At 42.3% G+C, this 24,033-nt stretch overlaps 1 protein-coding gene across 6 annotated transcripts in view; it reads left to right on the top strand.

The window, feature by feature from the left end:
- Positions 1-24,033, top strand: part of LDLRAD4 (low density lipoprotein receptor class A domain containing 4) — a 446,159-nt gene that overhangs the window by 187,052 nt on the left and 235,074 nt on the right. For 5 of the 6 annotated variants that reach the window (XM_043559416.1, XM_043559415.1, XM_043559412.1 and 2 more), the window contains exon 3: positions 1,514-1,985. In XM_043559416.1, the coding sequence (XP_043415351.1) occupies positions 1,946-1,985 (40 nt within the window). In that variant the 5' untranslated portion in view covers positions 1,514-1,945. The remainder of the gene's footprint in view (positions 1-1,513; positions 1,986-24,033) is intronic. The other variant, XM_043559419.1, reaches the window with a different exon arrangement.

Below are 24,033 nucleotides of genomic sequence, written 5' to 3'. Positions count from 1 at the left end.
ATAGCCATTTGAAATGTGATATAGAATAGCTTGATTTTGTTTTTAAAAAGTGAGGTAGCATACCTTTTGCAATGAAACAAAATAAAATAAACAGAAAGCCCACGATAAAGTAACAACAAAAACCTCATCACGCTTTGTTTGTCTCTGAGTTTAAAGAAAAAGAACAAATAAAGTCTACTGTTTCTGTGCATTGAAAGCACCATAGCAAAGGGCAAAGAAAATAGAGGTTTTATAGGGGCAGGTGGTTTTGTTTTTTTCTGGCACTTCCATTTCCTCAAATTGATAGGTATAGTGCATGTGGTTAGTTTACTTTAGAAGTTAGTGTAGGCCGTTAGGATGCTCACACTGTGTGTGTTGGTCATTTTACATGGAATGTTTCAATTCAGAGAAAAAATGTTTTGTCACATTTTCAAGCACTTCAGAACTACCATTTGCATAAATTATTTTAATTGGAATAATTTTTTCCACCTATTCATTAATTTAAGGACTTGTGGTACACTACACCTTATTAACTGTGATTGTTACTGCAGGTACATGAAGGCAATACAATTGAATTTATTAACATAATTACAGCACTTCATTAATACATAAGGTCTTCCTTATAGCTAGCCTGCATTAGTGATGTTTCCTTTACTACTTTATATTTACAACAAGAGGGCTTAACAGAGTGTTCTTTTCTGTTATGTGCCATTTTCTGAAATTATTTTTCTTTCCTCTAGTTTGATGGTGAAAAAGAGGAATAAGGTTATATTTTTGAAAGATCGATATGAATTGATTAGAGTGAAGTGCTGATAATGGAAAAAAGATTTTTCTCTAATACTGGAGAGTCCTATTCGGATTCTATTTTAAAAAGTCTCATCTTTGGGCTTCTAACGTTCTTGTTATTAGTGTTGCTTCTTGTATACTATAACAACACTAAAGTATCTGAGAAATATTTTGTAAAATGCTTTTATATTATATAATGGTATGTAATAGGTAATGCAAAATTTCAGATTAAACTTGCTTTTCCTTCTCACTCTTTAAAATATTGTTATAGGCCTTTGTTTTCCCCCTTGAGAGTCATTTTTTAAAACTCCTCAACACAAGTCATTCTAGGAGTACTGACAGCAGTGGATAGGAACCTCAGACCTCACTTCTAAGACCTCAGAACAAGCTTGGGAAATGGGTTTCTTCTTCAGGGTACCTGTGAACTACAAGTAACTGAGGGAAAGACATTTGAATATTGTATGGCCTTTGTAGCCATTCTTAGAGAGGCTCAGAGCAGTGAATACTGTCTTCTGTCTTTTTTTCTGGGGTGCAAGTAAAAGCTACCTCTGCTCCCTGCCCCTTCACAGGCACTCAGGAAAAGGTGGTGCACCTACCGCCTCCCCAGAGCTCCTCCAGTGCCCATAGCGTGACCATGAACATTGCTCTGGGTAGCTTTCTCTTTTTCTTTTTTTGGCCTCAATGGGTCTACTAAATTTCATGTTCCTACAGGTCATCAGGAAAGTGATCTCTTTCTTTTTAATTTCAGCAAGGGGAGAGGCGAAGCACAGAGAGCAGCAGATCAGACCATACTGAGCTCCCTTAGAGCGGCTGAGACCCGTGGAGGATGCTGGCTGCCAAGTGGCTGAGGAGGGCCTCACTCTAAGGTGGGAAAGCAGGTCTCAGCGGGACAGCTTCCTCTGCTCCTGGGCTCACCATGGCCTTCACTCTCTGGCTGGACGGCTGACGTGACTGTGTGCCCCAAGTGTGCACGCTGCTGGACTGGGTGCCGTCCCAGGTACCACCTGCTCTCAGGGTCTGGGAGCAGGACAGGTGGGCATCAGATGCTACCAAAAGCCGGACGGGGCAGAGCGATGGACTCCGACAAGCTAAGATGGAAGTGACCTGAGGCCTCGCCCAGGCAGTTTTCTCTTGACAGGATAGCTTAAGAGTTGGAGCACAGGCTTGTCTGGGGAGCAGTATGCAGGAAGCTGGTTTTCAGGCCACAAATGCTTTCACAGGTGAGAATTCTCCACGCTTAAAACTTTATTTGAACTTAGTTGGTAGGTAATAAAGTAACAAACAATTCTATAAAATGAGTATGCATTTATGTTTATGAACTGAAGGCAATTCAGAGTCAAGGAGCTCAGGCTGCCATGGTGACTGATTTTGACAAAATAATAGTATGTTTTTCTTCTCTCTAAATAGAAATTTGAAAAAGCATTTGACATTATATGATTCTACTTTTGTCGTAATATGGCACATACAATATTCTGCAAGTCATTGTTCTCTAAAGGAAATATGTCACTTGCAGAGCTATGCATAGAGGATATGTTTTTCTTTACAGAAGTGAGAAGACTCTCTGAGGGAATAAAGTTATTGATGATGAGTGACTTCTCCCTCCCCATCTTTAGTTTTCCTTCTCAGATTTATTTGTGTGCAAATGGTGGTGGGGGTGGAAATTCTGCTGAACTAACCACTCAGTTGAGATTCTTCTCATGTAAGTGAGCTTATGGAGAAGCCCCGCATCACTATTTGACATTGCTTTGCCCACTGGCTGCCAGTTTGCACATTTTGCAGGGAACCACTCAGTCTGGCTGACGCCCCAGACCCATGGCCTGAAACACAGGGCCTTTTGAATTTGGGTCCTTGTTCCTTGTCAGATTCACTTAACATCCCAGGCTTCTGCCTCCTTATTTATAAAATGGGGGCGGTGAAGTTAAAGAAACTGATGGGATCAAGGAGAAACATTTTTATATAAGAAGATAGTTTTTGGGGCTTTTTTTTTTTAAGGAAAGATGGTAGTATAATCACAACAAGTGACCACATTCTCTGGTCCTTTGAGTCTTAAAAGTTTGCAACATTTCAAATTCTGTGGAGAGAGCAGGTCAGGTTGTTGTGTGTCTGGAGAGGTTGTGGCTTAGCGTGAGGACCATACAGACTTGGATTGGGGCTCTACCCTCTCCCCTGATGAGAGCTCTGCTCTTGGACAGTCATTGAGCTTTTTTCTGTTTCCTTTTGCTCATTTCTAAATGAAGATGGACATGGACTCAACTGTCCTGCTCTGGGGAAGAAATGAGACTACATATGTGAGTGCTGAGTATGGAGTTCGATCCTTTCCAGACCTTGGCTCTTTCCTAACATGGAGTTACAGGGTTGAGCCTGGCTGCCCAGTCCAGTCCTTGTGCTCTGTGCTCACACTTTGAGCGAGCTCCTTAGACTGTCACCATCTGTGTCTATAACATGGGAGCCTTCATCCTGGGAGCTGTGCTGGGGATGGTCCTCTTGGGGTGGTAACAGCCCTTTGAAAATGAATGAAACTGTATTTAAGTGTAGATTCAGAAAAGCATACAACGTTGAGTGCTTTAGACCATCTCAGACTTCCAGTCTGGCTGATTGGAAACCCTGTCCTCCTGTCCTCCCTTAATGGGTCCACTTCAGCTGTTTCAGTCACATGAGCTGCTCCTTCATGGAATGTCACTTTCTCTATTCTGTGTGAAGGGTAGCATACAGGGCATACCTCTGTGAAGTGGCCAGGCCCTTCAAACTCTTCTTCCCCACTCCCTGGAAGACATCTGGGGAGGAGAGGCAACCAGGAGGTGTAAGGAAAGAAGCTCCTAAAGCAATTCTGAGAGGAAGAGGTAACAAAAAGAACTGGAGGAAGAGCAGCACATGGTTCAAAATGTAGACTAGCCTCGTGTTTACGCTCCTCAGCTGTTTCAATGCCTGCCCAGGAGGTGAAAAGCTCCTGTAGTTGTTGCCTCCCCCTGCATGGCTTTTGAGACTCCTACTTTACTGCCATTGCCTTCTTGGGCAGTCAGCCTTTTAGAGGGGCCTGACCAGGGAGTGGAGGTGAGGGGGGCACCCCATTGGATTCTACACACAGTCTCTCCTGAGCCTGACATTAGTCTGCCATGGTTCACAGTTAACAGAGTTGTGTCCAGTCCTCACCAGTTTCCTCATTTTCTGAGGAAAAATGAAGACATCCCCCATCCCTGTCAAGATCCCAGGCCATCTTGAGCCTGGGGCCTTGAGACAGTTGGTTCTGAATAATGGAAACCACTGGGTTCTGCCTGGAAAATTCACAGTAGTTAGGACAGTGCCTGAAACATTAAGGCCCGAGAAAATGGCAGCTGTAATTATGACTGTTACTGCCCTGGTTATGGGCACAGGACCATGGTCACCTCCTCCTACATTTGCTTTTAGCCACCCTCTCAAGGCTCCTCCCCCGTTCATATTTTCTGAACTTCTTTTAAATTATAATTTACCGAAGAACTCTATTTCCTTACAAATTTGACCTGCTCCTAGTTGCATCAGCCTACCTGAATAATAATCATATTTGTAGTAGCAGTAAAATAATATCCATGGCCAATATTTTAGAGAGCTTACCATGTGCTTTACCTGTGTGTGTGTGCTGGTATTGTTGATGCAGGGGCACACTCAGAGCCAGCAGTTAGACCAGGCTAGTGGTCTTTTGAAATCTCTTAGCCCTGTATGCAAACTTGGCTGCACATGCGGGTCACCTGGAGAGCCTTACCACTGCCTGGGTCTCCCCCTCAGAGAGTGGGGTTTAATTGCATCAACTAGCCCTGCTAAACCAGGACCTATTGTCTAACAAGATCCCCAGGTGCTCAGTGCATTTGAAAGTCTGGCAAGCTGTGAGAGCCAACACTGTACAAAGAGTGGTGGTTAGAGTTTAGAGGAGAGGGTGGGTTGGGAGAGTCAGTACTTGAAAAAAGGAACTGACTTGTCCCATTTCCTCAACACAGGTGATTGAATAATCTGCACATTCTCAAGGAAGCTGTTGATTGTTGGATATTAGTTATAAGAGCCAGGAGCACGAGTACCTGTAGGACAATGGTTTTAGTGCCCCACTTTCTCTAGGGAAATAACCAGTGATGGAATAAAGGAGATAGAAGTACCCAGCCTTCTCTGGAGTGGGTCCCTGTGGAGTGGGCTCATCATTTTTATTTTTTGCCTGCTCTTCTCATCTTTCTTTCCCCACATGGTTGGTAATAGTTACTTATGATGTAGGATGAAAGGGCCGATCCTCTGTCCCTGCCCAAGCAATGCAGTAAAGCTGTAGTCTTAGAGGTGAGTCGGAGGCTGGTGCCCACCCACTTAGTTGGTTTGCTGTTCTTATGTTTCTTGACTTTAGACTTTTCTTATCCCAGGGCAACTAAAGGTGCTGATGTCTTAGTTTCTGGAATTGAAGATGCACTGATTTTGTGGATTTTCTAGGCCAGTGGAAAAAAGTCTTGCCTTCGATATTTGAAACCGTGAAGGGGTTAAAGCATTTGTCCTTGGCTTTAAATCTTGTCTTAGAGTGTGACAAAGTCATTATACAGTTAACCATATCTCCACTTAAAAAAATTTGTTAGTTTATATTTTAGGTTTCAATTCCCTTGGTGATGGGAGTCTGGAGGGCTCAGGATTCCTATTAAAGAAGTACTTAGGGGCTGCAGTCTGGCCAGGAGGGAAGCCTGGTAGACCAGTATGAAGCTGTGTTTGCATGGCAAGCCCACTGCTTGTTTTGCAGTGAGTGCAATTACTGTGACGGCTGGTGGGAGCTTGGAAGCCCCTTCGTCCCCATGCCATTGCTGGTTTGCCTGTGTCTTTCAAATCCCCTCTTACATTTTGCTTCCTGTGTGAATATAGGTGTACACACATGGATACATATTGCAAATTCATCCTCCTAATTATGATTTTCTATTCTTGCATATAAGAATTTATACATTATTGTAAGTTTTCTCAGCACATGTAATTTGGAAATGATTTTAACCAGTTAGGTACTATTTTATAACAAAAAAGACTTAATTTTCTCTTTTACAAGTAATACCTATTCATTGTAAGCAAATTTGGAAAGCTCAGACAAATTGCAAGAAAAAAATAATTACCCATCCTATAGCCTTGCCATATGAAGCTTTCCACTGTTAACATCTGGCTTACATCTTTTCCATCTTTTTTTCCTGTGTACATTTCTTCCTATAAACTGTTTTTATAACATGTGTTCACTTTTATAACCTGATCATTCCCCTTTAACATTATGAGCATTTTCTTTAGAAATATGCCTTAAAATTCCTACATCATATTCTTTATGTATGTGTACTTGAATTTTTAAATTGTGCTTTTATTATTGGATATTGAAGTTTTTGACAGCTTTTGCCCTTATAGATAATGCTTTGATGAACACTGTTGTGCAAAAAGCTTTTCTATGTATTGAGCTATTTTCTTAGGTTAAGGTCCCAGAATTAGAATTATGGAGTTCAAAGATGTGAACTTTATTAAGGTTTATGACTGAATTTTTAAAAGATTTTATTATTTTTAAATAATCTCTACACTCAACGTGGAGCTCGAACCCACAACCCCGAGATTGAGTCACATGCTCCTCTGACTGAGCCAGCCAGGCACCCCTATGACTGAATTTTCAAAGGGATTGGTTGGTCCTAGCTTCTGAGACTGTGCTGGGCTCCATTTCTTCCAGGTGCCTGTTCCCAGTTACTGTGGCCTGTTCCTGCCATTCAGCTGTGAGATGGAGCAGCCCTGCTTGCACTGCAGGGTGTCATGAGATTAATGCATGTTTATGGAGCTCTTTGCAGCATGATGCTGTAGAGCCTACCTGAGTGCCATCATTACGACAGTGATGCTAATGTTTCATTTTGGCAGTGAAAACTCAAGCATCCTAAGTTCATTGTTTTTGTTCTTTCAGATAGTCTCTGTCTGGCTTTAGTTCATGGAAGCAATAATGTAGATGAATAGATGCCAGCAAGATAAGACTTTTGTAAGAACAACCCCCCCCCCCCCCCCCGCAACCCTGGCACCTCTGGGCATAGAGAAATGGGAATCCTTTCAGGCTGGGTCAGTCAGCTCTCTGTTGAAGTGTCCTAATAGTGATGGAGATTTCATCTGAGGTTTGCTGTACTTTCTCCTGACTTGGAAAGCATCCTGCCTGGGTTATCACCATTACATCCTAAAGAAGATGCCAGTGTTAGGATTCTGCTCCCTCCCCACTACTAATGACACCCTTAAATACTGTTTTGCATAATTAAATTTCTTGGGCTTCTGGAATCATTTCGTTCAGTGTTAGAAGAAACATATATCCTTGGATGACTAAATAAATGAACCAAATTCCTATAGAATTTACAAGTCTTTCTTGTGAAAAGGATGGTCAGACCTAGTTGTTAAATAAATTAAGGTTATATCACTCATAAAGGAGAAGAATGAGAGTTGATTTAATAGTCTTCAGATATCCGAAACAGAGCTATTTTATGAATTTAGGTGATTGTGTTTTCTTAGCCACTAAGAACCAAAAAATGGAAAGAATCACTTAAATGGAGTTGTTGTGATGCTTATTTTTCCATGGAAATCTTTCACACTAGCTCGCGTGCTGGGACCCTGTGTAGGATGGACGTGGCCTTACTTGGAGGCTTGACCAGCGCTACACTATTCCAAGGGCTCTGAACAGCCCTGAAGGATCTTGAGCCACCTAGACTTTGAGCTTATTACTCACCCCTTTGAGGCTGTGCCTGTGTGCCGACCATGGATGACCTTAGCTCACACTTTCCATATCTGCCTGAAGGATGCTTGTTTTAGTTGATAGTGAGAGCTGTTTATCAATTAAAGGGAGGTGGGGCTGGGGGGGGGGTAGTGATTCATGGCCAAATTTTGGAGGAAGAAATTTAATTGGTTTCTTTACTGTAGAACTTTTCAAAGTGTTTAATATGAAACTTGGAATATGAAGGTCCCTAATGGGCGATAATGGGCAGCATTTCCCAAATGACAAGACATTGAAGGCTTTTTAGAAAGCAAAACACAGAGGGACAACACATCCTGCCAGTCTGTGATGTTGCTTTCCTTCTAGCTGAGGTTTGGGTGTCACTGTCCCACGCACTAGTGAAGCAGAGCTCTTGCCAGACGTGTGTAATGTGCTACAGATGAAAAGAAGGTAAGGAGGCAATCTTTCTTCTGCCTCCATTCTCCCCCTTGGCTCATTCTGCCAGCATTCTTTAAAATGCAGCTTTAATTATACCTTCTCTTGTCCTCAAACTTTTCATGGTTTCTTGTTTCCTAAAAAGAGTCTAGACTCCTCAGCCTGGAGTTCAAAGTTCCCTTGTGTTTTCTTCCATCATTCTCTTGCTGTGACTGAAGTTCCAGACAAACTGGACTACTTGCCCATCCTCAAATAGTTTTTACATTTTTAAATACCTCAATGCCTTTGCTAACACTTCTTCATCTTCCTTAGACTTTATCCTTCTACAATTTTTCTGACTTCAGGGTCTGTCTCAGTTCCATGACATCTTTTGTGATGTGTGTGAGAGAAGCCCAGACGATCTTCCTACTTGTAATTTAACAGATATAGAAATGATTGATAATAATAGATTTTTGTAAAATCTTGCATGCTCTGGCTTGAGGGAAGTTAGATTTACTAAGAGAGCTATCAGAACACACTGTGGTGTGTATGCTTGGTTTTTACATTGCCCTATTTAGCCTGGCATCTGGTCCTCAGTTCCAAACGTAACCCTTATTTAATAACATTGTTTCTATGTGTAAATTGTTTTCTAATAAGCTCCTAAAGCATCTCCATTTTCTTTCCTGTAAACTATTCTGCACTGTTTCCAGAGTTTTCCTACTGTGACAAAGATGATCATCTTTTTTAGAGGCATTATGGTAGCCTGATGCCTGAGGAGTGTATATACCCATTTTAAATAAGGATAAGAAGTAATGTCAGTATTGCTTGAAACTGTATTTATTTTAAGGTTACTTAAATATGTACAACATAAATATAGTTATAAAATCCTTATGTTTATAGCTTTTAAATAGCTATACCATCAAAACAAATATAGGAATTATAAAGTTGAAATCACTCAAATTGCTGCTTAATCTGACATACTTTTATTTCGCTGAACCTTTCCATTTCCCAGCCTTTTAAATTCTGAGCAGAGCATCCTAAAGGGTGACTCAAAGTGATGATGGGCACTCATTGCTGGATTTTAGGATATACACATAAAAGTCAACAAGGCTGGTTTGAATGATGGTTTTAAGCAATCAGCACTGGTTTAAGATGAATTCCTTGTCCTTGAATATCCAGGGTCAAAAACTACCTACAAATCTCATTAGGGTTCTTCAAAAAATGTTGGCTTTTGACCATCATACTTCTGAAACTTGGGTGTTTAAGTTACCCCTGTAAAGAATGGTTTAGTTCTGGAGAAATCAAAGACTTGTACAGAAACCAGGTTACTGCTTCAACATGTGACCCCTTGAATTTCTTTCTCGGGTCCTAGATTCTTGCTGTATTGGTGTGCAGAGGGTTTGGAATCCTTTGTTTGGACTATCTTGTGCTTACCACTGCAGGATGAGCCCAGAGGCCAGAAAAGGCCTGGCTTCCAGTAGAAGTAGCCATTCCCATGTTGAACTTCCCCCAAATTTCTACTCAGTGATGTTGACAAGTTAGCTGACTATTCTGAAGCACACCTTTTACAACACTAAAGTGGAGATAATAATAACTAGTCAGTAGGATTTTAGTAAGGATTAAATGAAGTAACATGTAAAGTATCAACTGTAGAGCCTAGCAGATAGATGGTGCTCAGTAAGTGGTTTTCTTCTCCTATCACCATCTTCAAGAGGTTAGCTACATGTAAAGGCCTCAGAAAGCAGGGGTTCATTTAGCAAATGTTTGATGGGAGCTCATGCCATGCCTGTGAGGGGTTCAGAGCAGATTGATATGATCCTTCCCCCTGGATATAGATGTTCGGTGCAGAGCAGATGCATCACTGCTATTGTGGACCTGGGAGCATGGTCTAGAGAGGCTGTCTTTTGCTGAGACCCCCTGGCCTCTCTGCTTATGGAAATATTCAGCATATAGCTTCCTCTCTCCCTCATTTATATTCCACCCAATATGATTTCTGTCTCTGCACTCAAGTCACTCTACCTGCCTTACTCAGAGATGGCTCTGGGTGATGGTTTGTGGGGCAGCGATCCTGTGCAGTCATCACAGGTCGTGAGTGTGTGCCCTGATGGGTCTAAGTTGGAGTTACAGGTCTGCATGTGTTTATTTCAGAACATTATGTTCAAATGTGAAAACTCTGAAAGGGATGCAGAAATAAACATGTTTGGCATCTGTGTAGATGTTTTATGGTTCTATTTAAAAAATTTTAACCAGCAATAGTGAATATGGTAACATGGACATTTTTTCCCTCTCAGCTGACTTGGGTATTTTAGAGCATTTCCAGAGCAGTGTGAGGAAGACACCTCTTGGTTACAGATGCAGGATGACAGTACGTGGCCCTGCATACCTGTAGGTAGCATCTGGGCTCAGGGCTGCTCTGTATCAGTAGTAAGATGGGGAAACTATGCTGTCTTACTATTTAAATTTATTTTCTTTTATGATAAAATTTCAGAAAATTAAGGATGTTTTCCTTGCCCTTTGGAATTGCTTATCCATGATCTCAGATGCGGTATTTCACAGAGCTGACATAAGGAGTGAAGATTAATTGTCTGCTCTGCCAGGTGCTTTCACATATACAGTCTCATTCACTCCTTGGAACAGCCCTAGGAGGTATAAGTATTATGCCAGGTCTATTTGTAAGGGAACAATTCAGGCCCAGAGTAAGCCTGCTTGAGGCCACATTGTCTAGCAAGCCTCAGTGCCAGAGTTGAAACACAGGTCTGTCTGTGCTGGAGCTGGATCCCAAGCATGCAGAGAGAAATAGTCCTTCTCCTTTATAAATCAATGCAAGGCAAGAGGGACATAGAGAGAGAAAGAGAGAGACGGGCATTTGAAGCTTGAAACTGAACTCACATAGTAAGTGTTTGTCAGATAGTGTTGTGTGTTTTCTAACTTAGAAAATCTTTTACATGTCTACCTCTTAACCTCACCAGTTTTTATGTCATTCTGCTTTTGGAATATTTAGGAGTGAAAGAAGAATGACCCATGGTGGTGATGGTTGTAAAACAATGTGAATGTACAGAATGCTGTAGGACTGTACACCTAAAAATGGTTAAAATGGCAAATTTTATATATATTTTTACCACAATAAAAATAAACACTTAAGAAAAAAACAAACCCATTACACGTTCACTGATGGCTTTCTGCTGTCATCTAGGTTTGACTGAGTATGCCATGAATGTAAGCATTCCTTATCCTGGCTTCGTTGGAGTGAGGGTTATGGAGACTGAGTAAATGATAGTAATTATTACTATGTGCCAGGCAATATTCTAAGCACTTTATACTCTTATTCGAGCCTCAAAACAATTCTACAAAATAGTTGCTGTTGTGAAGCGCTTTTGACAGATGAGGAAAAACAGGCACAGGTTAAGCGAAGGTAACACCTCTGATAAGATGAGTAGCTAAGATTAGAACCTACAACCGCCATAATCAACACAAATGACTGGACTGTGCCATGACTGGACTATGGCCAAGGCCAGCCTTTGTCAGGAAGTGTTTCCCTTCCAGCTTATCAATGTCCACAGAGATCTATGATCCAAATGCTTCTCTTGGAGAGGTGGTTTAGTTTATGGAGAGATGCATATTATAGTTGTATATTTAAGAAAACTTGGCCTATAAGGACATTTTTTTTTTTTACATAGTATGATAGAATCATAGCCTGTGTATAAACTGTAGCTTCTAGTATATGGGCTTACAGCCTTGTTTACCTTCTCTAATTCTAGACTCAGACCACACAGGAGTAGGTCTTGTCACTGTGATAGTCTTTTAGGGTGTCTGCAAGTAAGCACGTGCAGAAGCCCTGGAACACCTGTGTTTCCTCTGTGTTTGCAGCCAGTGCAGTACATTTAGCGTTCAACTGTCTAGCTGGTATGTTTTCAATACAAACCTCATTTCTCACAAAGTCTTTTTCTCCTTATAAAAACATTAAATGAACATTAAGAAAAATTCCATTTATTTGGAGATATTGGCTAATATTCTAGAATGGAAGAAAAATCTGCCTGCCTCATGCTTCTGGTTTGCTCCTGCCCCGTGGTGTTCCATTCAATGCTTAGACATTGGATAACAGTTCAGAGTGTAGGAAGAGGTTCTTTTGGACCCAGAGCATAGAGAGTCTGGCGAACACCTCTTGTGAGCATATAGCAGATCATCCTTCACACACAGGATGGGAGAGAGTATGGGCTTAGGCTCATAAGCTCTGAGGTTTGTCTTTAATGTTTATTTATTTTTGAGAAAGAGAGACACAGAGAGAGGGAGACATAAACTCTGAAGCAAGGCTCTGAGCTGTCAGCACAGAGCCTGATGTGGGGCTTGAACCCACAAACCGCAAGATCATGACCTGAGCCGAAGTCGGATGCTTAATCAACTGAGCTACCCAGGTGCCCCATCATAAGATCTGAGTTTTGATATAAGTCCTACCATTTGTTGGGGTGAGATCTGGGTAAGTTACTTAATCCGGAGCCCAGCTTTTTTCCCTCTAAATTAGTAGTTATGATCTCAGCCCATACAACTGATAGCTAAAGAGAGAACCTAAGTGACAGTGCTGGACCAAGCTGCCTGTTTCCTTCCATGGTGTCTATGCCGTGATGTAAAGCCCTCCTAGCTGTGCTCTGACATCCCCTGGAGTCTGCTGAGGCCTTGATGTGGAGATAGGCCTAGCCTGCCTCAGAGACAAGTTGTTCGGGATGAGGCTTCTCCAGCTAGACCTAGGCCTCCTCTGTGCCTGCCTGTAATCTTTATTTCATATGTCGGGCACATTCACAGAGGGTGGACGTGAGCAGGGGGGCAAATTACAACTTAAACCTAGCCATGTGGTCTCATGTAAGTAGTGTGGACACCGTTTAGGTGGTTGAGGTGCTGGGCCCTATAGGCCAAAATGGGGCGAGGGGATTATGGATGTATTTGGCAGTTAATTTTGTCCCTATCCTGCCCTTCTGTGGGTTTGTGATGCATGAAGAGACAGTACAGGACCTAATGTGCAGTTGTTATACCTCTGTTGTTTCTTCATCTAGTTTTGAGCAACTTTCCTGTTGGAGGTGGGGCAGTTATTTGGCCCAAACTATTTTGTAAAAAAAATTTTTTAATGTTTGTTTATTTTTGAGAGAGAGAGAAACAGAGCACAAGCAGGGGAGGGGCAGAGGAAGAGGGAGACCCAGAATCCGAAGCAGGCTCCAGGCTCTGAGCTGTCAGCACAGAGCGCGATGGCTCGAACTCAAGAACTGGGAGATCATGACCTGAGCTGAAGTCAGACGCTTAATCAACTGAGCCACGCAGGCGCTCCTGGCCCCAAATTTTTTCTAATGTTAAATATTAATATATTGGCCTATGACATTAGACTTAGTCAAGTAAAAACCAACACTGGGAAAACTCACCCTTGTCGTTTGTTCCCTCCCTTGTGGTCCCACAGAGGTGCCCTGCTGGAAACCTCTTGTTTGTCTTGCGATGGTGCCCTCTCCCTTTCCTGTCACTTGCCAGTGCTGTTGTCTTTTACCTCCAGAAGATGGCCTCTTGGAAAGTGAGCTGAGTGGTGAGAGCACATCAGGGCACACAGGAATGGTAGACATGCAAGCACTGGGTCTGGCTGGCTCTTCCACCTGGCAGCTATGCACCTTCACAGATGTTTTATTTCTCTGAACCCATCCTCATCTGTAGGATGGAAAATGTTTAAATGCCCACATTCCTAGGTGGGGATACAGGGCCAGATTTTAAAAAGCATATGGAAAGTGCTGTGTAAGTTTTAAAATGTTGCACAAGAGTGAATAATTTGGATAATTATGTTTAGATAACTGAGAGCTCTTCTCATCAGAGGTTTGCTCTAGGTAGGGTAGCCAGGTGTCCCCATGTATGCCTGTTGTGGTGGTGCTTCCTTTCACTCTCAGGAATGTCCTGGTTTGAACGATTAATTATATATATGATCACCTTACTTATGGCTGATGCCCTGACTAAAAGAGTGACTTTTCTGGCTCTGAATAGTGATGGGAAACCTTACTTGGATGGTCTTCACTCTCTGTACTATCTCTGCAACAGCTGCGTATGGCTTTTGTAGCAGTGGAGGTTTTCTATTGCATGAAATGTTTATAATTGGAAGACAAACTCTGCAGCAGTATGGCACGGTGGAAGAGGTGTTAACCCCACAGTTGGATCAGCCCTGTCTCCCCACTGGGGAGCTATGTGGCAATGAGTATGGATGTTTACTTATGTCTCTAAGGGCATGCATGGTACCTCCCTCATGGGGCTGTTGTGAGGGCTTGATGAGGTCTGTTGAAGTTGCCAGCAAACCACATCGCACCAACTCATGTACATGCAAGTAAATGTTTTTTGAAAGTAAAGTTTGTTGTGTTTTATTTTTTTTGTCAAAAGTAACTTTTATTATTTTTTATTACTACAAAACTGTACATGTTTACACTTGTTTGAGGTTGTGGAGTTTGTTCTCCCTTTAGTTGTGGAGTTTGTTCTATCAGTCTTCAAGTTGATTTCTGGGGTATTTAGGATGATTTGAAAGTAATCTAGTTGTGTTCATGGGATGAGATGAATCTAGGGTCCTCCTATTCCACTGCCATCTTCTCTTCTCACTTGTTGTTTGTTTGTTTATTATTTATTTATTATTACTATTTAAAATATTCATTTATTTTTGAGAGAGAGAGAGAGAGAGAGAGAGCGAGCAAGTGAAGGAGACGGGCAGAGAGAGAGGGAGACAGAGAATCCCAAGCAGGCTCTATGCTGTCAGCACAGAGCCCAATGCAGGGCTCTAATTCACAAACCATGAGATCATGACCTGAGCTGAAATCAAGAGTTGGGTGGACCCTTAACTGACTGAGCTACTCGAGAGCTCCTCGCCTGTTGTTTTTTTAATTTAAGATGTATAAACAAAAAGAAGTATGATGTTCCTGCTGTTGACTGAACTGCTGAATTGGGTGCCCGGCCGTGGAGTATAGGGGAGAGATGAGGGAAGGGGACACTTCAGAAGTTTTTGTTGATGAATAATAGAAACTCATCAGAGCTTGTTTTTGCTTTTTGTTTATAAATCAGCATAGTGGCCTTGGTCTTCAGTTGCACCACGGATGAATACCTTGTCTTTCTGGCTTCACTGAAGCACCCTTAGTAAGTGTTGCTTGTTTATTTGTTGTCCATCTGTTGTTGCTCACCTACTCTTGGCCTGGAATGGAGGAGCAGTGTCAATTAATTTGGTGTCTCTCCCAACCTTGGTGTCCTGTTTTATTTGGAGAGATATGTAGCACATGTGGACAGGACAGCTACCATGTGAAGCAGAAGGTTCAATGCTGAGGAAGGCACCAGTGAAACTCTCTGAGAGTTCAGAAGATGCAGGCTCCTGGGGTAGTTTAGGGAATATGAGCTGAGCCCAGAGCCCAGGTAGGGAGATTTCAAGCAGAGGAAGAGGGAAATCGAGGTGGAAGCAGTGCAGACACAAGTGGTTCATGACCAGGAGCGTGAGGAAACGCGGAGTCAGAATGAAGATTTGGAGTTTATTTGGTACTGGGTGAAGAGCCTTTGAAGGTTCCCAGCTGGGGAGTGACTGTATGAGAGCTGCTCTGGCAGCAGAGGATGGTGTCCCAGAGAGGGTAGACACAAAGGAGGCCGGGCAGAAGGAAGTTGGTGCTTGGTCATAAATAATGCTGAGCTGGGGCGGGGGGTGGGGTATGTTTTTAAATTCCCTTTCACCTTCTCCCTTGATGGACTGGACAAGGCTCACTAGCTTTTTTGTCTGTTTATCTCAAAGGCACACACTCTCCTTTTGAACACAAAGAACCTATTCCTTATTGTTCAAAGTCAGAAGTATGGTCGAGAGATTTGTGAACACCTGCCAGCCTTCGAGAGTGGTTAAGACAAAAAAATAAGAAGTTAAGATATGTACATCATAAATGTAGTTTTTACCAAGAGGTAGAATAATCTGCAGACAGCAAGTTGCATAAGTTTAGCTTATGGAATGCTTTTTTCTTCTTGAAATTGCATTGTTTTAAAAGCCATTATGTGCTTTTTTTCTGGCTGTGGAGTTCAGGTGGCTGTACGACCATGGACAACCTTGTGGGATTTGCTCAACTCAGTGTTTTGGAAAAGGTGAACGGAGTGACCAAAACCAAGTTGTGATTGATGGTCACATCTTCCCATCCTCTTCCCTTTCCCCTCTCATTTAAAAAATTTTTTTAATGTTTATTTATTTTTGAGAGAGAGCGAGAGAGAGAATATGAGTGGGTAGGGTAGGGAAAGAGAGAAAGGGAGACACAGAATCTGAAGCAGGCTCCAGGCTCTGAGCTGTCAGCACAGAGCCCAATGTGGGGCTTGAACTCAACAAGCCATGAGATCATGATCTGAGTTGAAGTCAGGCACCTAACCGACTGAGCCACCCAGGCGCCCCTTCCCTTTCCCTTTCTTTTCCTTCTTGGCAGACCTTGTGTCTCTTCCTTATAAAGGAAATGTTTGCCAAGTGAAGTTATCAAAATACTACAACTTCTTAGTTGAAGTAGGGATTATATATTGAAGAATTAAGTTGTGTCACCTTGTTTCATCCATGTTAAACACTGCACCTAAAAATGATGGCTATATAGACCTCTGCTGATGAGACTGAGCCACTAAGTGGAAACCAAAGTCATCCATTCCATCTGCAGTAGTTGTTGGGTTTCTAGTGTGTTCTGGGCATGGTAGGAGCTGATCCCCAAGGAGCATAAAGCCTGAGAGAGGACCTGGACAAGGGGCTGAACCATTGTCATCAAGACCCATTTCCATGGCCTACGTAGTATTGTTACCTGCACTACATCATGGTATCAGAGAAAGGCTTTCAATAAGAAATGATTTAGAAACAGAGATCAGAAGTAGGACTTGGCCAAATGAAGGAGTAGAATGGAGTAGGAGGGAGTCCCAGGAAGACTTGGCAGTAGGAGCAACAGCAGCAACAGCCCAGAGATGAGTGGGAAGAGCCTGGGTGGTAGTTCCGTCCAGCCAGAGTTAGAGTTTACATGGTGGTAGAGATCGCGTGATGGGTGAGCAGGCCCCAGACAATGGCAGTGTGAAGTGAGAGACGATTCAGAGGTAAGTTCTGTTGAACAGTGATTGGCTGGGAGTAGGGTATGAGGGAGAGGAAGAGTCAAAACTGATGCTAAGATGTCTTGCTGAAGCACCTGGAGAATGGGTGGGTGATCTCAGGCAGGTCATGTAGGAGGAGGAGGTGTTGTGGGGAAGCCCTCAAGTGTAATCTTGGATGTATTGAATTTGAAGTGCTTTGGGACATCATGGTGGGAAAGACAGGCAGACAGTTGGATATGAACCTGCATATCCAACCATATCAAGGATGGATGCGGGGATTTGGGAATCATTTGTAGCTTAGAGCACTGTGTGTCCTGCAGATACCTGCATCCCTTCCTTGCAGCCGACTTCTGCAGAAAGGAGCACATTTCACAACCCTTCCTTCTCTGTGTGCACCGACACTGCCCCTCTGCCACAGCACCTCCCTTTTTGTCCTGCTCCACTCTGAGCCTCCCACCCCCTCTGTCTGCCATAGTGAGAACCGCACTGCTGCCCTCCCCTAAAACATTGTGGCGGAGCTGTTCTTGCAGGGACTGAAGCCAGCTCTCCATTGCCATCTGAACCCTGCAATAATACTAACATAAGACTGTGGGTGGCCTGCTTTACCAAAGGCTGCAGATAGCCAGTAGGAGCTACAGTTTAGGGAAAAAACATTTAAAATCAAGTAAGGCAATTACATAATTTGAGAGAAAAGCAAAGTTCTTCACAGATGATTTTCTCATGGGGCAGCCTACTCCTACCCTTTCTTTTCTATGGGTCTGCCCCCTCTCTTATCTCTTCAGAATGAGAGCTCCTTCCTCCTTCATGAAGCCCTTCCCTGTAAATTTCCATTTTCCTGTCTTTTAGGGAAACCCCACTTCCTACCCACATGTGTTGCCCTAGGACTTACCCTCTTCCCTCACAGAGCAGGCTGCAGGACCCATGAACCCTGTATATAACATTGCTGCCTAGTCCATGGTGGATGATGCGCCAGAGCATACTTCCCTTTGAGGTCTCTGGGCCAGTGTGAGCTGAAGCTGTATTCCCTGTGTTCTCCCTGAGTCTTCACTTCTCTTGGTGACTGCTGTACAACTGTGCTCACACACAGACATCTCCCAAGGAGCCCACGTTTTATGTCCTGGAGGCAGTAAAGCCTGTCCAGAGACTTGAGTTCTATTGCTGCACTTTATTATATGCTTCCCCTTGTGTTCTGCTTCCAGACCAACCCAGAACCCACTAACATACAAGAGGCAGAGTCCATCACTAGGCCTTTCTGAAAAGGGGCCATCTACTCCATGGATACAGAGGCCTGCAAGAGCTTCAGGATTAGAAGTTGTTCTTCTTTTATCTTGGGTCTCACACAGCTTCACCATATTTCTAGTGGAAATACAGTGGAATACATGGAAGCTCCTGGGTCTACTTTTCATCATTATAACTGGGAATGGGGGGTGGGTAAAAATTGAGGCCAAGAGACGGAAGGAACACAGTTATGGAAAGATGGTGTATAGCTTGAGAAGAGAGGATCGGGGTAGGACTTTGTGGAATTCAGTATTCAAGGACACTGGAAATGTGGAGGGCACAGCCAGAGTGAGGAGGAAGCCAATCAGGGGAGGGCATCAGGATGTGACCTGAGGGGTCAGGGGTGGATGTATGAATGGACAGTCAGGAAGCAGAGACAAGGAGTATAAACAACTTGCATGAAGAAGTTTAGAGAAAGGAGAAAAGGGCTAAAGGGAGAGGTGGGTCAAGGAGGGTATAAGGAGCAAGCTGACAGAAAAGTATGTGTTAGATTAGAAAAGGTAGAGCAGTGGGAAAATGTATCCCAACTCAGTGAGATGGCTGGGCCAGTGCCACTGCTGTCTTCATGACAGAGCGAGGGGAGGCAGTGAGGCCAATGCTGTGGTCCTGATGCCCAGGAGAGTATTTGGGATCAGATAGTTTCCTCTTCCTTTCCTGCTGGGCCCAGAGGAGGATCTGCAGGGGAGCAAGAGTGACTGTGGAATGGAAATGAAGCCCGTTTCTGGGTCAGAGGGAGAGGAAAGACATGATTTAGACTTGAGAGCAGATTCTGGGAGTAACTAAAGATTCTAGAAATCTAACTGATATTATCCAACATCCAGCTGAAAATCTGGGAGCTCTTTTGGCAGACCGTAGTCAGGGCTAGAACAGAAGGAATTTGGTATAGGTGCCTTATGTATTTTGCCAGCCCAGGCTATCCTCGGCTAGACTTTAGAGTTAGCAGAAGGTTGCCTCGGCAAACTCACAAGTACATGCCTTGTTTCTGGGTCCTCCATTTAACCTCCACACTTACTGCCTGCTTCCTTGGAGGATTACTCAGGTTCTTTTGGAAAAAGTCCGATATTACCTGGATTTGAGCTCTGAGGACCCCCAAAGTCCACTCCTTGGTTTAGAACAGATAAGGAGGTTCCATGTGGCTATGCTTGCTGGAAACAGTCCATCAGCCCATCCAGGTCCGGAGAGAGGAACTGGGCTAGCTCTGCTGCTTTGCTTCTGCCCTCCTCACTGGTTCCCACTCCTCTCAGCTCCCATGGATTCCCGCTTGAGGTTGAAAGGGCCTTGCTAGGAGTGATTGTATTTTAATAGAAGATTTTGTGCTAATTGTCACTAGTGGGAATTCACTACATGGACAACTTGGGGTAGGAAGTTCAGGAAGTGTGGGGGTGAGGGGAGTAGTTTTTTATTTAGTGATTTTTCCCAAAATGTTTGCATAATATTTGAAATATTTTCAAATGATGTTTATAGAAATAAAGACATGTGTGCATGTTGTACAGCCAGTAATTAGAAGGCAGAGACTTCTCTTGTTTCTGCTTCCTTCCCAGCATCCATGCCTTTGTGGGAGCTGTCCTGCCACTCTACTTGATTCTAGTGATCTGTCAATCATAGGATTCCAGAGACAAGCTAAGCCAAAATGATCAGGCTCTCTCTTCTAGGAGCTTTAATTGTGAGCAGGGACACACAGGACTAGGAGGTAGATAGAATAGACTCATCTGATGGCAGCTCCTAACATAGAGAACACAGGAGTTCCCCAATATATATCACTTTAGTGCTCAAGTCCCTGGCTTTCCTAGACCTGGTTATTCAGCATGCTGTTCATCAGCCTTACAATAAGTTTACCCAGCTTGCATGCTTGCTTTTATGCTTTACTTAGCAAGAGTTTGTTAAAATACTGGTGTATGTATCATCAACTTCTCACGATACATTTTTTCTCCTAATACCTTGAAGTATGTATATAGATCATTTAGTTACAAAGAGGATAATGAACTTGGAGGATGAAAAGGTCTGTGATGAAAAACATTATTGTGTTTTCAAGTACAGAAATGATGGCAAGAGAATGTGGCACAGGGTGGAGTTGTTGTTGTACCAGAAATTGTCTCTGACTTTTCCAGCACCGTCCCCAACTTGAACCTGGTCTTGGTAAAATCTCTCCATCAGTGCAGCATTGTAGATTGTGAAATAAAGGGAATTTAAGGAAGGACAAAAATAGATGAACAGTGAAAGGAATAGTTATAAGAAGAAGGAAGAGAGTAAGAAAGTGAAGGAAAATATGAGTCAGTAATGTCAAGGGTAGACTGCACCCACCCAGAAGTCAAAGTCTATACATAGGGCCAAATTAGGACAGTCATAAGGGGACAGCCTCATCTGTTTCTCTTCATCACAAGCCCTTAGTGGGAAATGATATTACACGCGCACGCAAACACACACACACACACACACACACACACACACACACACACACACACCATGTATTTTAAATCCCCCTCATCTCTTCTCCCCCCACCATATGTAAAATACCTAGGAAGCCAGTTAACATGTCTGAACAATTTATTTATTGTTAAAATGAAGAAGTTGAACTAGGTGGTTTTTTTCTTTCTTTTTATTTAAGCTAAAGAAACCCACCAACAACCAGTTCACCATTTTTCCAACCCCCGCCCCACCGCTGACAACCACCAGTTTGTTCCTTGCATCTGTGAACTTGGTGGGGTTTTTGTCTGTTTTTGTTTTAAGATTCCACATATAAGAGAGATCATGTAGTATTTGTCTTTGTCTGACTTATTTCACTTAGCATAATGCCCTTGAGGTCCATTCATGTTGTTGCAAATGGCAGGATTTTACTCTTTTTTTGTGGTTAATATCCCTTGTGTGTGTGTTACAATTTATTTATTGATTCATCCATCAGTGGACACTTACATTGTTTCCATGATCTTGCCTTATAAATAATGCTGCTTTGAACATGATGGGGAGGGGGGTGGGGGAAATCTTTTCAAATTAGTGTTTTTGTTTTCTTCACATAAGTACCCAGGAGTGGAATTGCTGGGTCATAATGGTAGTTCTATTTTTAATTTTTTGAGGGACCTTCATGCAATTTCCCGTAGTGACCACACCAGTTTACATTCCCACCAACAATACATAAGGGTCCCCTTTCTTCACATCTTTGCCAACAATTGTTACTTTTTATATTTTTGATAATAGATAGCTATTCTAACAAGTGTGAGGTGATATCTCATTGGGGCTTTTATTTGCATCTCTTTGGTGACTGATGATGTAGAACATCTTTTTATGTGTGTATGGCCATCTGTATGTCTCTGGAGAAATGGTTTTCAGATCTTCTGCCCATTTTTAAAGTGTATTGTTTGTTCTTTTGCTGTTGAGTTGTATGAATTCTTTACATTTTTTTGATATTAGTCCCTTAGCAGATACATGGTTTACAAATATATTTTGTCATTCAAAATGTTTATCATGTCAAGGAGTTTTCTGCCTGTGTTTTCTTCCAGTTTTATGGTTTTATGTCATACATTCAAGTCTTTAATCCATTAATTGTAATTAATATTTGTCTATGGTATAAGATAGTGGTCCAGGTTCATTCTTTTGCATGCGGATGTCCATTTTCTCAACACCATTTATTATAGAGATTATCTTTGCCCCCATTGCATTTTCTTGGCTCCTTTGTTGTATATTAATTGACCATATATGCTTGGGTTTATTTCTGGACTCCCTTTTCTGTCCCATTGATCTATGTGTCTGTTTTTATGCCAATACCATACTATATTAATTACTAAGACTTTATAATATAGTTTGAAATCAGGGTGTGTAATGCCTCTAGCTTTGTTCTTTCTCCAGTTTTCTTTCGCTGTTTAGCATTTCATAACTACTTATAAGATTGGTCCTATGAACTCTCATAAGACTAGGATGTAAAGCCCACCAATGGAAATGGTGCTAGATTCGTGACCTCCTTCCAAGGGTTCTCATACCTAGAACTTACTGTCCTCCTATGAAGGAAAGAGCTCTTTTCACTGAATTCCCAATCATAACATATATATATCCCATACATTGACACTTCCCAGAGGTGTCTAAAGCTTTTTTATCCAAATGAGTGATATTCTAAATAGCAGTCATCTTAAGACGCTATATATATTTTGTGGTGGAGATAGATAGAATTGCAGTATGCTTAAGCACATGTGGTCTGTGATCCAGACTACCTGGGTTCAGATCCTGGCTCTTTTATAGCAGCCTTTATGGCACTGGGTGAGTAACTTAACCACTCTGTGATTCACTTTCCTCATCTATAACATGAGAATAATGGTAATAGAATATACTTAAGAGAGTTGTTGGGAAAATACATGAGTTTATGCAGGTACTACTTTATGGCAACAAGCAATTGTTAGGCATAGATTCACCTCATTTACACAACTTGGTCCCCAGATGAATTTTTCCTGCCTCTGCAAACCTCAGTCCACCATCAGCAGGTTTATATGTGGCATCATATTTGCCCATGGGCTCTGAGGACATTTCCAGAAGAGCCATTCCAAAGGGTTTTGAATGACTGCAACAGTATTGGAATTAATGGGTTAAACTCATGTCAATATGTACTTTTCTAGTTCATTTGTCAAACAACAGTAAGAAAACAGACTTCTGAATCTTGGATACCCCTTGTAATTTGAATTTAATATTACCATGTGACTAAGTGTTCCCCATCCATTCACTGAAGATTAATTTCCTACTAGAGTGTGAATCTTTATTACATATTTGTCATTTAAATACAATTTTTTTGCTATATGTTATAATAAGGCAGAAATGTAATTTAAACATACGTGTTGCTAAACGGTTTGAATTCTGTATCTTTTTGTTAATCTTCCTCTTGTTGTCTTGCTAGATATAAAGAACACTCTTGGGGCTGGAGACAATCAACACTAATTGTCTTGTTCACTTTTATTGAATTTTATGCTAGACTCTGAGCTAGGTGCTGGGAATATAAGGATGAAAGGACTTAGCAAACAAAAGAACGGGGTGCCTGGGTAGCTTATTTGGTTAAGCATCTGACTCTTGATTTCAGCTCAGGATGTGATCTCACAGTTGTGAGATTGAGCCCCATGTCGGGCTTTGTGCTGACAGCATGGAGCCTGCTTGATATTCTCTCACCCTCTCTCTCCACTCCTCCCCTGCTCACATGCACTGTCTTAAAATAAATAAATAAACTTTTAAAAAAAGAAACAAAAGAGCATTTCATTTAATAAAAGCATGACATAGTTTACTTAGATGGCAGTCTTCGTTAGGGCAGTGTGCTCATGTCATATTTGTTTGTAGTTAATTTTTAGTGTGGAAAAAAAAGGGAAGCACGCAAGACTTTGAGATTTTATTTCTGCATATCAAAAAAGTACCGTAAGGGTGTTTTACATGTCTCCTTGTATCCCTTTAAGATCCTGGGGGCCTTAAGGGATTTCTGTTTCTAGCAGAAATTTGGAGTTGGGTCAAAGTCCAGAGGGGTGAGGGTAGGGCTGCACCCCTTAGGAAGCTCGGGCTTGGTACTTGGTGCTCTGTGTGGAGCCCAGACTTGCTGGCACCAGGCTTGTCCCTCTATTTGTGTAGCCCAATTCACAGGTGAGCAGACAAGACTCTTAAATGTGGCAACAGAGAAGGAGACCCTCTAAGATGGTGAAAAGAGTATTTATGATGGGAGTCCATGGTTGGAAATGAACCAGGATAATAACAAACCCAGCTCTGTTCACATGTATTTTTTATAAGTTGATCAGGATTGAGAGCATGTGTGGGAACAAATCTCTCTTCTCTCTTATATCCTCTAAAAACAGTGA

This window comes from Prionailurus bengalensis, chromosome D3, assembly GCF_016509475.1.
Source record: "Prionailurus bengalensis isolate Pbe53 chromosome D3, Fcat_Pben_1.1_paternal_pri, whole genome shotgun sequence".
NCBI lineage: Eukaryota > Metazoa > Chordata > Mammalia > Carnivora > Felidae > Prionailurus > Prionailurus bengalensis.
This window is presented reverse-complemented; position numbering and strand designations above follow the sequence as displayed.